Raw genomic sequence first — 16093 nt, 5'->3', positions numbered from 1 at the left:
CTATATTAACATTAACACTATCTGTATTGGCCCTTTTTGCACAAACTTTTTTGTCTCAACACTGCTACTGTTTATTATCTGTCAGTCTTTTTTGTAATCTTATCTTATTCCTAGGTACAGTATATGTAGTGCATTCGGAGTATTCAGACCCCTTGATTTTTCCACATTTTGTTATGTTACAGCCTTATTCTAAAATGGATTAAATTGTGTTTTTTTCTGCGTCAATCTAGACACAGTAGCCCATAATGAAAAAGCAAAAACGTGTTTTTAAACATTTTTGCAAATGTATTAAAAATAAAAAAGAACTGAAATATCACATTCAAATAAGTATTTCAGAACATTTACTCAGTATATTTGTTGACGCACCTTTGCAGTGATTACTGCCTCAAGTCTTCTTGGGAATGACAATACAAGCTTGGCACATCTGTATTTGGGGAGTTTTTCCCATACTTCTCTGCAGATTCTCTCAAGCTCTGTCAGGTTGGATGGGTAGCGTCGCTGCACAGATATTTTCAGGTCTCTCCAGAGATGTTAGATCTGGTTCAAGTCCGTGCTATGGCTGGGCCACTCAAGGACATTCAGAGGCTTTTCCCAAAGCCACTCCTGCGTCGTCTTGGCTGTGTGCTTAGGGTCGTTATACTGTTGGAAGGTGAACCTTCGCCCTAGTCTGAGATCCTGAGAGCTCTGGAGCAGGTTAATAAGATCAAGAATCTCTCTGTACTTTGCTCCGTTCATCTTTTCCTCGATCCTAGTCTCCCAGTCCCTGCTGCTGAAAAACATACCCACAGCATGATGCTGCCACCACCATGTTTCACCGTAGGGATGGTGCCAGGGTTCCGCCAGACGTGACGCTGCTCATGTTCAATCTTGGTTTCAACAGACCAGATAATCTTGTTTCTCAAGGTCTGAGAGTCCTTTAGGTGCCTTTTGGCAAACTCCAAGCGGGCTGTCATGTGCCTTTTACTGAGGAGAGTCATCTGTCTGGCCACTCTACCATAAAGGCTTGATTGGTGGTGTGCTGCAGAGATGGTTGTTCTTCTGGAAGGTTCTCCCATCTCCACAGAGGAACTCTGTAGCTCTGTCAGAGTGACCATAGGGTTCTAGGTCACCTCACTGACCAAGGCCCTTCTGCCCCGATTGCTCAGTTTGGCAGGCCGGCCAGCTCTAGGAAGAGTATTGGTGGCTCTAAACTTCTTCCATTTAAGAATGATTAATGCCACTGAGTTCTTGAGGACCTTCAATGCTGCAGAAATTGTTGATACCTTTCCCCAGATCTGTGCCTCGACACAATCCTGTCTCTGAGCTCTACAGACAATTCCATTGACCTCATGGCTTGGTTTTTGCTCTGACATGCACTGTCCACTGTGGGACCTTATATAGACAGGTGTGTGCCTTTCCAAATCATGTTCAGCCAATTGAATTTACCACAGGTGGACTCCAATCAAGTTGTGGAAACGTATCAAAGATGATGAATGGAAACAGGACGCACCTGAGTCTCATAGCAAAGGGTCTGAATACTTATGTAAATAAGGTATGTTTTTTTATTTAATAAAAATTTGTAAAAATATCTAAAAACCTGTTTTCGCTGTGTCATTATGGGGTATTGTTTGTAGATTGAGGATTTTTTAAATTAAATCCATTTTAAAATAAGACTAACATAACAAAATGTGGAAAAGGGAAGGGGTCTGAATACTTTCCGAATGCACTGTACATAAGTAAGAGACATTTCCCATATAACACTTAAAAAAAAATGTTTTACACATTTTCCTGATATCCAATTGGTAGTTTACGACCTTGTCTCATCGCTGCAACTCCCCAACGGGCTCGAAGGTCGAGATATGCGTCCTCCGAAACATGACCCACCACTCCGCGCTGCTTCTTAACACACTGCTCGCTTAACCCATAAGTCAGCCGTACAAATGTGTCGGAGGAAACACTGTTCAATTGACGACCGAAGTCAGCTTGCAGGCGCCCAACCCGCCACGAGTTGCTAGAGCGCGATGAGCCAAGGAAGCCCCCCGGCCAAACCCTCCCCTAACCCGGATGTAGAGCATGGTGTTTGCAACGCCAGGGTTGTGGGTTCGATTCCCACGGGGGGCCAGCACAGAAAAAAATTTATGAAATTGTATGAAATGTATGCATTCACTACTGTAAGTCGCTCTGGATAAGAGCGTCTGCTAAATGACTAAAATGTAAATGTAATATCTACCTCAATTACCTCGTACCCCTACACATTATTATTACATGTTTTACTCGTCTATTATTTCTCCCCAAAACAATTCTCTCTGCATTGTTGGGAAGGGCTCGTAAGTAGCATTTCACCTGTTGTTTACGAAGCATGTCACAAATAACATTTTAATTGATACTTGTCATTGATGACCACGTCCAGCAATTCCAGGAGGAGAAACAAAACAACATTCTTGAATCCTTGTGTTCCGAATGAAACAAACAATATCGGTGTATCAGAGCTCTGTTGGACTGGTTACCTACTTCCACTGTGTATGTAGGGTGAAGTTGCCCCAAGACACTCATCTTGGGTCAGTTTTGTGTTTTCCCCAGTTATGGCTAGATTGGCGGAGGGGAAGTTGATCATAGATCCTAGACCTAGGGGAAACTTCACCCCAGAGCATATCCCACAGCCACGTCTGTAGAATTCAGAGGGCTCTGGCTGCCAATACTGTGCCATGGTGCCAACTCTGGCCTAGTTTTACACATTATTTCACAAAACCACTTTCAACACTGATCCAGAGTAAACAACGGTGGTGAAACAAAATCTTCATGACACCACTGGTTTGTTTTGGAGTTTGGGTATTCTCCTTGAATGTTGAAGTTCTTAAATCTTCTGCTCTCAGATCATCAATATGGTCAGGACTTGCATGCCGAATCTGCCTGAGCAGACGGAGTCAACATATTACATCTCTGTTTTTCCTGAAATCCCCAAATCTCAGATCTTGGATATCCACAGTCGGAACTCATTATCTTGCAAGGAGACATCAGCTAACTTGTTGACACTTGTTTATTCTCAGGTGTTTGCAGAAGAGTGAATCCCCTGAGAGTTTTAAGGCGGCTTTTTAGCATCTGAATCAATATTTCTCCGTTCGTGCTGAGAATGACATGCATTTTGATGACAACGAGTTTGTAGTCAAGCAGGTACCATTTAGCTCTCTCTCTCTCCCCCTCTTTCTTTCTCTGTCTGCCCTTTTTTAACATTTAAAGAGAGAGAGAGAGCAATTTAGCTTTCTCTCCCTCTCTCTATGCTTCTTTTCACCGTTGCGTAAGCTACATGTCAGCTGAACTGTAATAGCACACAGCAGCCAACAGGGCTCCACTAATGCATGCATCAGGCCTGACGACAACTTGCAGAGATCACATGCATTGTGGAATGGCTGTTTAATGTAAACAGTTGGTATTTAAGGCACAGTGAGCCATAATGCATTTCTGCCACACAACCATGAGAGCTGCTGAAAATGTCATTTGAAAAATATATTGGTCATCACTTTGCCTCTATCTCCCGGGATTACGTAGGAGTGGAGGAGGAGAGAGGGAGGAGGTAGAGACTTTTACAAGGGGAACATAAAAGCACATGACACCTGTTGTTGGAAAAGAGGACAAGTATGCCTTGACACCTGACTTTCTGTGGAAGTGTGGGGGCTGCGCACGTACATGCACGAGTATGAACGCAACACAACACACACAAACACCTTACGGAAGGGACTCCAGCCCTAGCTTGCCATTGATGGAATGTAATGTTATAAAAATAACAGAAATTAGCCAATCATCAACTGGGCTGGATTACCACAATTATTATGTATATTATCATGTTACAAATATTTCAATTAGAAGAACTGTCATCATATGGACAAACACAAATCATCGACAAATTTGGGCATGTGTGACTTGCAAATTGCAACAGCAGGTACCAACTCATGATGAACATCCATTGAACAGATTATGAATAATTGGCGCATCCCTCTTTGAGGTCATTGCCAATTGCAACGCAATGCTTCCAGGTGAGAACTAACGCCTCCCTCACACAACAACCACCCAATCCACTATGAACATCCTTCTTTACATCCATCTTTACAAGAAAGGCTCTGTATTTTGCCAATACATTTGAGAAACTTCAGATGACTTACACTATATGTGAGGCAGAGGGCGAGAGCGCTTTACTTCTCTCTTATACTGCAAACCCCTTTTGTTGTGCCTGGAATAGGCCTAGTAAAGGGGTGATGTAATGCTCCTGCAGCTCCGTCTGATTGGCTACCGCGTTTAAATGTCACCTCGGCACAGCCCTGGCAGTATCAGTGTGCAAGAACAGCTTCGCTTTGCTGAGACTCAGTGAGAGAAAAATACCTCACACACCCCTCTCTTTGCTCCTCTCCAAGCGAAACAAATAAACACTGACAAAGTCAGCCCGGACAGGACAGTTGCAATAGACTTAGGCCTATGCCACACAGAGGCTGCCAGTACTGCCAGCTCTGGGACACAGTAGGGATTGTCCTAAAGTTTTGAGGGATGCTGTTGTTGCTGTGCGTAGTGAGCTAGTGCACAGTGGAACAAAGACGAGCGAGAGGGAGTGTGAGAGGGACTGCTGTGGCCTACATTGAGAAGAAAATTTAAACGGGAACCGAGCATCAAAGTATTTTCAGTTGTGAGAGAGTCATTTTAGACAACCTAGGTTTTGGCTGTGGGAACCAGGGGAATAGTCTCGTGATTGTGAGGAGATTTGTGATTGCAGGGTTGGCTTTAGATTCTGCAATCTACTCTTTTCAATGGGATTTGCCTATACATAATTATAGACTATACACTGAGTGTACAAACATTAAGAACACCTGCTCTTTCCATGACGTAGACTGACAAGGGGAATCCAGGTGAAAGCTATTATTCCTTATTGATGTCACTAGTTAAATCCACTTCAATCAGTGTAGCTGATGGGGAGGAGACTGGTTAAATAATCATTTTTAAGCCTTGAGACAATTGAGACATATATTGCGTATGTGTGCCATTCAGAGGGTGAAGACAAGACAAAGACTTAAGTGCCTTAGAACGGGCTATGATAGTATGTGCCAGGTGCACCGGTTTGTGTCAAGAACTGCAACGCTGCTGGGTTTTTCACGCTCAACAGTTTCCCGCGTGTATCAAGAATGGTCCACCACCCAATGGACATCCAGCCAACTTTTCAACTGTGGGAGGCATTGGGGTCAACATGGGCCAGTATCCCTGTGGAACGCTTTCGACACCGTGTAGAGTCCATGCCCCAAATTTATTGAGGCTGTTCTGAGGGCAAAAGGGGTGGTGCAACCCAATATTAGGATTGTGTTCTTAATGCTTTGTCCACTCGGTGTACATGACATGATTTTAGCTTCTCTACACTGGCTACCAGTCACTTTTAGAATATATTTTAAATTTGTATTAATCACGTTTAAGGCTAGGCTCGGTTTAGCCCCATCCTATATCTCAGATCTTTTTAAAAAGGACGCAGCCTGCGATCCTTTGGCAGGGCACTGATGACCAGAGGAGAGCAGGCTTGCAGATTCAGTCCACCTTTTTCTATCCTTGCTGAAGACAGACTTTTATATTACGATGCTTTAAAAAGGTACATTTTTAATGTTTAGTTCAACATTTATTTTTTTTCTACATTTTTTTTTGTTAGAACCAGGGTTTTTTCTTGTGAAAAAAAGGGCTTATGTGGTGGGCGTGGCTGCGGGAGTGGCAATGAGCCAAATTGAAGGCGGTGTAAAGAAATGTTAGCATTTTTAAGCCAATTTCATACAATTCTAAAAAGCTGAAAGCCATTTTTGCCATTTTAAAGCAAATGTGACCCGTTTCAGGAAACTAGGAGTATGTCGAGGGTCACTACTTCACAGGAGAGCCGTTGGAACGTAAACTTTTCTTTTTTTATCAAAATGTGTTTTTTGGCAGAAATGCCTTCTCGAACATGGGAATTTTCATGTGCCTTAATAACAAACTTGTATGCCATCTGTAAATACGAATAAAATTGTTAAATTACGAGCCTAGTTGGTTTAGCCACAGAAAAAGTCAGCAACCTTCCCGCTAGCCAGGATTGGCTGAGATAATGGATGGGCTGGACATGCCGAGAGATGAGTTTGGATTGGTCTGCCGTACAGCACGCTTCTGTCTATTTAAGCTGGTCAGTATGTCTAGATAATCCTGTCTAACGCTGCTTTAAATTTTTTTATTGTGTAGCAAAACTGCATAAGCCTAATGTCAAGTTAAAGTGTACTGTTAGCTAGCTAACGTTAGCTGGATGGCTCGCTAGCTAACGTTACGTGTATGCTCTCCACTTCCTGGAGGACCGAGTTTTGAAATCAGTGGAATTCGAGTATGATAGCTAAGGAGATGGAGTAAATACCTGTCTCCGGATAACATCTTCAAACTAAGGGCAACCATGGCATCCGACAGGAGGCGCGTCCATCCATGATGTACATGGGTAAGATAGTCTAGCTCGATAGACTTTCAGATATTACACATTTCTAATCTTAACAGAAAGTGGTTTTATTTAAAGTGTACCGTTTAACTGGCTCACTAGCTAACATTACGTGCATGATCGTATTATTCATATCTCAGAGCCATTTGCTTGACTAGTTATAGCCTAATGTTAGCTAGCTAACATTTAACCTGGTTGGTTAGCTACATGCAGATTCATGCAGGGTAGTAACGTGATGAGTTGGGATTATGGTTAATTGTTTAGCTAGCTACATGTCTTAACAAAAGACTCAACTATGCAAGTATCAATTTCAATAGAATGTCACTGCAACAACTATTGATAGACGTACTAGCTGGTAAATTCACTCTGGCTATCTACTCCGATTTCAGACCACGGGTAAGATATATATCTAGCTAGACTTTTCAGACATTACACGTTTCTAATTTTGACATAGCCTTTTAATTTTAATTTAAAGTGTACTGTTAGCTAGCTAGCTAGCTACATGTCTTAACAAAAGACACTCGTCTGAGTGTGCAAGAGCGCAGAATAACTGATTAATTTATGAACGCTCAACACACAATACTTATGTGTCTGGAAGTAGCTTGCAAGCTAGCCAATGTTAGCCAGTTAGCTTGGGTGCTTGACTGCAGTTGTGAGGTCAGAACGTTCGGAACAACCCTACTCTTCAGCCAGAGTGTCCAGTGTGCGCTCTGAACGTTCTGAGAGCGAAATGCTCTGAATTTATGAACAGACAATCTGACAGCACAGTTGCAGTCACCAACGCTCTGGATAACATAACAGCCTAACCAGCTCTGCTAGGGCGAGTAATGTCCAGTGAGCAGTTCTCTCAATTGTGTCTGGAAGTAGCTAGAAAGTTAGCTTGGGTGCTTGACTGTATTTTTTTATTTTGTATTATTATGAACAAAACAAATTCAAAAACGGAAATATACAAACAAGAGTACATAAACCTAACAGATGGGGGTATTTCACAGAGATACTTTTTCAATTTGTCAAAAAGTTTTATGGTAAGTATTGTTTTTTTGTTTTTACACTTACTGATAGAATTGAAATATGATTTTGAAATGACCCTAAACAATGTGAACAGGAGTTTGTTCTCCGCCCACTTCATTTTATGGATAAAGAATCTGCCATCAAAAATAAACAAATTAACAATGAAAGTTAAATCAGGGTCCATATAATTTGGATCAAAATAAAACATATCAGTCATTCAAATTAACATTAATTGTAGTTTATTTTAAAATAAAATCTTCTAATTCACTCGAAAATCTTCTGACATAAGAACAGTCCCAAAATAAATGGTCAAGAGTCTGTGGGTCACAACCACGAAATACACATTTGTTATCAATAGCTATTTTGAATCTGTGTATAATAAAGGTCTTTACAGGGGTGCTTGACTGCTGTTAGTACAGAACGCTCGGATCAACCCTTAAAGAGATGGGTGGGGCTAAAGCTTAAGAGTGTGTGAACGATACTGAATGGGTGTAGAAGGGCTCTCCAGTCGTTGAACCAGAACATTCAAAGCGCATTTTCTCTTACAAGTTTATCAACTTTCAAAGCAAAATTACTTTCCCATTGTTCCTCAAATGTAGAGTATGATACTTTTATCCAATGTAAAAAAACACAATTTCAAATTTAGCTACCGTAATTTCCGGACCATTAAGCGCACCTGAATATAAGCCGCACCCACTGAATTTTATAAGCCGCACATGTCTATAAGCCGCAGGTGCCCACCGGTACATTGAAACAAATGAACTTCACACAGGCTTTAACAAAACACGGCTTGTAACAAAAAATAAAAAAATTGTTTTAGTAAGCTTTAGTGAGCTTTAGTTGTCTTTTTGCACTGAGTCAATTCCTCACACTGCCGTTTCCAACGTCTTATCATCGACTCATTAAGACCAATTTCCTGTGCAGCAGCTCTATTTCCTTTTCCAACAGCCAGATCAATCGCCTTCAACGTGAAAGCTGCATCATATGTATTTCTCCGTGTCTTTGCCATGATGAGGGTGACAAAATGACTACCGTAATCAGAATGATGGGACGTTTGAGAGCGCTCGATTTAACCTGTTAGGGCTAGGGGGCAGTATTGACACGGCCGGATAAAAAACGTACCCGATTTAATCTGGTTACTACTCCTGCCCAGTAACTAGAATATGCATATAATTATTGGCTTTGGATAGAAAACACCCTAAAGTTTCTAAAACTGTTTGAATGGTGTCTGTGAGTATAACTGAACTCAAATGGCAGGCCAAAACCTGAGAAGATTCCATGCAGGAAGTGGCCTGTCTGAGAAGTTGTGTTTCATCTTGGCTCTTTTTATTGAAGACTGAGGATCTTTGCTCTAACGTGACACTTCCTACGGCTCCCATAGGCTCTCAGAGCCCGGGAAAAAGCTGAACGATATCGAGGCAGCCTCTGGCTGAAACACATTATCGCTTTTGGCAAGTGGCCGATCAGAGTCCTATGGGCTTAGGCGCGTGCCCGAGTCGACCGAATGCTTTATTTTCTTTCGTCTGTTTACCTAAACGCAGATTCCCGGTCGGAATATTATCGCTTTTTTGAGAAAAATGGCATAAAAATTGATTTTAAACAGCGGTTGACATGCTTCGAAGTACGGTAATGGAATATTTACAATTTTTTTGTCACGAATTGCGCCATGCTCGTCACCCTTATTTAGCCTTTCGGATAGTGTCTTGAACGCACGAACAAAACGCCGCTGTTTGGATATAACTATGGATTATTTTGAACCAAACCAACATTTGTTATTGAAGTAGAAGTCCTGGGAGTGCATTCTGACGAAGACAGCAAAGGTAATAACATTTTTCTTATAGTAAATCTGACTTTGGTGAGTGCTAAATTTGCTGGGTGTCTAAATAGCTAGCCCTGTGATGCCGGGCTATCTACTGAGAATATTGCAAAATGTGCTTTCACCGAAAAGCTATTTTAAAATCGGACATAGAGTGCATAGAGGAGTTCTGTATCTATAATTCTTAAAATAATTGTTATGCTTTTTGTGAACGTTTATCGTGAGTAATTTAGTAAATTCACCGGCAGTGTTCGGTGGGAATGCTAGTCACATGCTAGTCACATGCTAATGTAAAAAGCTGGTTTTTGATATAAATATGAACTTGATTGAACAAAACATGCATGTATTGTATAACATAATGTCCTAGGGTTGTCATCTGATGAAGATCATCAAAGGTTAGTGCTGCATTTAGCTGTGGTTTGGGTTTATGTGACATTATATGCTAGCTTGAAAAATGGGTGTCTGATCATTTCTGGCTGGGTACTCTGCTGACATAATCTAATGTTTTGCTTTCGTTGTAAAGCCTTTTTGAAATCGGACAATGTGGTTAGATTAACGAGAGTCTTGTCTTTAACCTCTATGGGCTAGGTGGGACGCAAGCGTCCCACCCGTGGTGCACTCCATCAACAGCAGGTGCATTTCAAGAGCGGCAAATTTGAATCCAAATAAATGTCAAAATTCAAATTTTTCAAACATACAACTATTTTACACCCTTTGAAAGATAAACATCTCCTTAATCTAACCACGTTTTACGATTTCAAAAAGGTTTTACGGCGAAAGCATAAATTTAGAGTATGTTAGGACAGTACATTTACAAGAGTTGTGTGTAATGTTGTGCAAATTCAAAGACAGGCGTCACCAAAACCATAAATCAGCTAAAATGATGCACTAACCTTTTACAATCTCCAACAGATGACACTCCTAGGACATTGTGTTAGACAATGCATGCATTTTTAGTTCTATCAAGTTCATATTTATATCCAAAAACAGCGTTTTACTGTGGCGTTGATGTTCAGGAAATCGTTTCCCTCCAATAACCGGCATTCAAGTCAGCACCACAAATTAAATAATTAAAATTAGAAAACATTGGTAAAATATTATATTGTCATTTAAAGAATTATAGATTTACATCTCTTGAACGCAATCAACTTGCCAGATTTAAAAATAACCTTACTGGGAAATCACACTTTGCAATAATCTGAGCACTGCGCCCAGAAAAATACGCGTTGCGATACAGACTAGCCGCCATGTTGGGGAGATCTAAAATCGAAAATACTATGTAAATAATCCATTACCTTTGATTCTCTTCATCAGATGTCACTTCCAGGTATCACAGGTCCATAACGAATGTAGTTTTGTTCAAAAAAGCTCATCATTTATGTCCAAAATCTCCGTCTTGTTAGCACATGATCTAAGCCCGCCGGACTTCACTTCATGAACGAGGGGAAAAAATATATTTACGTTCGTTCAAACATGTCAAACGTTGTATAGCATAAATCATTAGGGCCTTTTTAACCAGAACATGAATAATATTCAAGGTGGACGAATGCATTCTCTTTTATAACGTATTGGAACGAGGGTACCCAACATGAACTCGCGCCAGGTGTCTAATGTGCCATCATCGTTCCATGGCTCTTGTTCGGTCAGATCTCCCTCCAGAAGACTCAAAACACTTTGTAAAGGCTGGTGACATCTAGTGGAAGCAATAGGAAGTGCCAAAATATTCCTCAGCCCCTGTGTTTTTCAATGGCATAGGTTTAAAGGTAATACAACACATCAGGTATCCACTTCCTGTCAGAAAATGTCTCAGGGTTTTGCCTGCCAAATGAGTTCTGTTATACTCACAGACACCATTCAAACAGTTTTAGAAACTTTAGGGTGTTTTCTATCCATATATAATAAGTATATGCATATTATAGTTACTGGGTAGGATTAGTAACCAGATTAAATCGGGTACATTTTTTTATCCAGCCGTGCAAATACTGCCCCCTAGCCCCAACAGGTTAAAATGGTGTAAAATAGTCATATGTTTGAAAAATTGAAGTTTTTGCATTTTTTGGGTTTTTGAATAACGTGCCACGGGATTACACTCGCTGTTACGTAGGTGGGACGATTTGGTGCCACCTACCCTAGAGAGGTTAATCTAAACAGTAAACTAAAAAGTTGTTTGACCTTAACCTGTTCGGCAATTTCATTGGTCTAATGAAAGCTTCATGCCGGCAAAAAACTGAGCACGTCACAGAATGTGTTCTTTTGGAGAAAAAAAAATTGAAAGCGGGAAAAATCCATATATTAGCCACGTCATTGTTTAAGTATGTAGTATGCATACTACATACTCAGTCCGGCTTTAAACTTACTCTTGGAAAGTTCTAATAGTAGAACGCACAAGTGCAATTTTGAAATTGGGAAGTGCATCATCAGTTCCCCTTGTCATGTTACTCATTGCATACCTTATGAGAGCTATTTATAACTTTTCAGAAATGTCCAGATCAACTAGCCCATGTCAGCTAACGTTTTTTATTTAGGTTTTTTAGCCCATAGATATTGTTATAATTTTTTAGTCACTCAAATATCACATGAATATACTAGACATCGCAAAATGTATAGCATCACAAGAAAATGTGCTTTAAAACGGCTACATTTTCTTTGCACCCATTATATATTTATTTTTTAATTGCTGGAAATAAGCTAAGAACCTGCAAAATTACAGTTAACAGCGAACAGTTTGCTTCATGAACAGTACTTGTGCTCATAGAAATAGACGTGGCGTAAGCTCGCGAAGGGGGGCCCTGAGTGGAAATGTTTGGGGAAACCCTGGGCTAGCCTACCTGGTCTAGATTTGAAATCTGATGAAGACTTCATTTGGATAAAGAAACCATCTACCAGATTAACACACACTTTTCACTTTTGTGAAATCTCTAAATTATAACAGGGGGGCCATACTATGTATGAAATCTGGTGTTTTTATTACAAAATGCACAATTCCTTTCAAATCTGCCTCACTATATAAAATGTGTTTCTGATTCTGACAAGTGTCCCAGAGAAGGTGAAGAAGTGTAAGGCAATAATGTACCTAATGGGGTCCCAGGAGAACTAATCAGGTTGTGAGAGGCTGAGAGGGGCTGAGAGCACAGTGGGTCTTGGGGGTGCTAGTGACTGTCACCCCCAGCTGTGAGCTTCTGTTCTTGCCCTAGAAACATATATGACCGTCTCAAGAGAAGATCAGATACCGGGCATTTGCTGTTGCCAACAACAGCACTGACTGGGCTGGAAGATGTTGTTCCCTTTTGCAGAAATATAAGAAAACAGCCAGGACGAGATTCCTGATAAAGTGACATTAGCAGGACAATAGAAGGAGTTGTTTGTCAAAGACATTAATCTGAGCATTGTAGATCACTGAATCAATATGTCAATATAGGACTCTAAGAGTTAAGGCACAACAAGACATGTCTGCACCATCCAAGGATAATGGATTAATTGCCATAATATGCACTGTCAACAGACATAATCTTCACTCATAAATAAAGCATGAAACAACATGTCCAAAAAAAATGATAATGTTTAGTTGATTTACTTTTGATTAATTTTGACAGACGTGTCATTGTGTGACAGGCAACATGAAAATAATGTCTTCGCAACATCTGAAATCACATGTATCAATAGAGAACATGCACTTACCTGTGCAAAATAAAGATTGAGCAGACACAGAGTGAAAAATTGGAGGCATACTGGAAAACAGTACAAAAGCCAGTAAGGTAAATGCTCCAACTGGTTCGCTTGGACAACGTTCTTGAAGTAGAATGAAAATAATGTAGTCCTTAGCGCTGACCACAGCAAACAGAGAAAAAGAAAGACACTCTGGTAGCTGAAGCGCTTGTGTCCATAGTGCAAAATGAGCCAAAGTTGCAAGTAAACAAACACAAAAAGCAGCGAATATAGGATGGTATACACAATGGTGAGTCCGAGCTCCACAGACGGAAGAACCGCAGCTCGAATCGGTTCATCACTTGAGTCCGTTACAGACGTGAAAACACTGAGGCTGACCTGGTTATCTGTCAACAACATAGCGAACGGATAAATTTAACATCGACGACTTAAATAAGCATATCTAATGTTTTATTCTAAAATAATAAAAAGGTCAAACTTTTGATGTAAAAAAAACAACCACTGAAAAACAATAGCTCGAGCGCATAAAAACAACTACCCAAACTATATCTACCTTAATAATAATAAAACCAATGGTTAGCGACAGCATGGGTGACTTTACAGCTAGGTATAAAACAGAAGACAAACAAGAAAGCACTCCAAGGGACACCCCCAATCTCAGCACAGCAGCACCAACGTGCAAAAAAAGGAAAAAACTCTGAGGAAAAAGGGGGCGTGATGCAGGGAGCGAGCAGCTGAGTGTAGTGGTTGTCACTAGTTACCCCAGCCACAAAGTCAAATTGGCAATATCGTCAAAATTCATTAAAACAAAAATAAGCAGGTTAGGTTTAGGCATAGTGTTAGCAGTGTGGTTAAGGTTATGTTTAAGGTCAGGTTTAAAATAACATTTTAGGAAGATAAATTGTAAAATGGGCGGGGTTTAGGACTTGGTGGCTGTGGTAACTAGTGACGACCAAGCGACGCTGCAGGGGCTGCCTCTTGACCAATAACCGTGCACTGGCTCTCTTCCAACGCTGGCTCCCTTTTGAGCACATTCTGCGTTGAAATGCTTCACCTTAGAACCAAAATGGTGTCCAATTTCAGCCAAGAACCCCTTCTGTAAGTCTCTCTCCATCCACTATTTCATCATTGGTCAGTGTGGTGCCCAGCCTCCAGAATCTTTCTTTTTTAATTGGTTTGCAATGATGTCAGTTCTAAAGGTGCAGTCCTCTTATTTTTCAATTTCAAATCCATCATTGATTGAATAGTTAATTGGGACTCAGGAAGATAAACAGCAACACAAAAATTGCATCCCTCTCTCATGTGGGTAGTTTATCTACATAATCACCAAAAGCAATTAAAAATACAGCTCGTTACCAGGTAGTGTAAGTTATGGGCCTGAAACACCCCATAATTCAATAAACCCGCTAAGAAAAGTCAGCCAAAACTTAAAACCAACATCAATATGGAGACGTCAACATATAAGTCTAAGTAAAGACTAATGTCAATAATTTAGAAATTGTGCTACTAATGCACATGACGGCACAAACATGTATCGTAAAAGTAATGTTTTTGTTTGGTTAGCTTTTGGAAGCGTTAGCTAACATATACAACTTTCTCTGACATCACACTTACACATTGTAATTTTCAATTTACCTGATATCGTCGGATGGCTAGTATTCGATGTCTGCGGATGTGTTGTCTTCTAGCCAAGATATGAAATGCATTCATAATTGACTGTAGTGCGTTTAATGCCCACACACAACAGCTACCGGTGGTTCCATGATGACTGGAAACACAACCATGGGATGAACGAGTGATGAATTTCCAGGCAAGGTCGGTCCATTTAAAATGTATTCATTCTTCCCTTGCCCTGCAAGTGTCAATTCATCATATGTCATCAAAACTGTCCACTTAATTTGAGGGCTGGGGGGGAGGGTTTGTCTTTACGTGTTTGGAATGCAGCTTTTGTCTGTTTCCTCAGCCCTATGTTTCCTCAGCTCTATGTTCCCTTTTGAAATACGTATTTCAATTACTTTAGAGTATTTTGTCATTTGTATTTCGCTGGCCTGAACTACCATGCAATGTATTTTGTAATAAGTTACACATTTTCAAAATACAAAATACTTGTCTATAACATTTGTTTTATAGCAGCTCACAATTTTGTGGCCCCCTATCAGGGTTGGGTAGTTTACTTTGTAAACATAATCCATTACAGTTACTAGTTACCTGTAATCAGTAACATAACTTTTGGATTACCCAAACTCAGTAATGTAATCTGATTACTTTCATTTACTTTTAGATTATTTCCCCCCTAAGAGGCATTAAAAGAAGACAGGATAAATAAAGTTTACATAGCTGTCCATAAATGGATGTTGCATTTTACTTTATGGGTTATAGGCTTCTTCATACCCATACCTTTTCCTTTAATACAGATAATAATACTATTAGGCTATATCTTTACTAGAGGTCGACGGTTAATCGGAATGGCCGATAACAATCGTTAATTGGTATTTTTGGCCACCGATTTGCCGATTTTTTTGAAAAAAATATATTATTTTTTAGTAATTTTTATTTTATTTTTTATAATAATAATTATTATTATTAATATTATATTTTTTATTTTTATTTTTTATTTAAAAAAATATAAAACATTTGGGAATTTTAATATTATACATTTTTTTATTTTTTTATTTACACCTTTATTTAACTAGGCAAGTCAGATTAAGAACACATTCGTATTTACAATGACGGCCTAGAAACGGGGGTTAACTGCCTTGTTCAGGGGGGATTCGTTTTTGCAACCTTCGGTTACCAGTCCAACACTCTAACCACCTGCCTTACATTGCACTCCACAAGGATTTTAACAGGCTGACTACCAGTAACTCGAGGGCAGCAAGAAGCAAAGGTAAGTTGCTAGCTAGCATTAGACTTATAAAAAACTATCAATCTTAACATAATCACTAGTTAACTACACATGGTTGATGATATTACTAGTTTATCTAATGTGTCCTGCGTTGCATATGATCGATGCGGTGCCTGTTAATTTTCATTGAATCACAGCCTACTTCGACAAACGGGTGTTGATTTAACAAGCGCATTTGCGAAAAAAAGTACTGTCGTTGCACCATTGTACCTAACTATAAACATCAATGCCTAACAGGAATATTTAG

At 40.0% G+C, this 16093-nt stretch overlaps 1 protein-coding gene across 4 annotated transcripts in view; it reads right to left on the bottom strand.

Annotated features, from left to right (window-relative positions):
* LOC106610616 (G protein-coupled receptor 137Ba) overlaps positions 1-13612 on the bottom strand; it is a 73413-nt gene extending 59801 nt beyond the window's left edge. For all 4 annotated transcript variants that reach the window (XM_014210023.2, XM_014210024.2, XM_014210025.2 and 1 more), the window contains exon 1: positions 12954-13612. In XM_014210023.2, the coding sequence (XP_014065498.1) occupies positions 12954-13340 (387 nt within the window). In that variant the 5' untranslated portion in view covers positions 13341-13612. The remainder of the gene's footprint in view (positions 1-12953) is intronic.
* Between the last annotated feature and the right edge of the window lie 2481 nt (positions 13613-16093).

This window comes from Salmo salar, chromosome ssa09, assembly GCF_905237065.1.
Source record: "Salmo salar chromosome ssa09, Ssal_v3.1, whole genome shotgun sequence".
Taxonomy (NCBI): Eukaryota; Metazoa; Chordata; class Actinopteri; order Salmoniformes; family Salmonidae; genus Salmo; species Salmo salar.
Note: the sequence above shows the minus strand (reverse complement) of the source record. Positions and strands in the feature narration are given on the sequence as shown.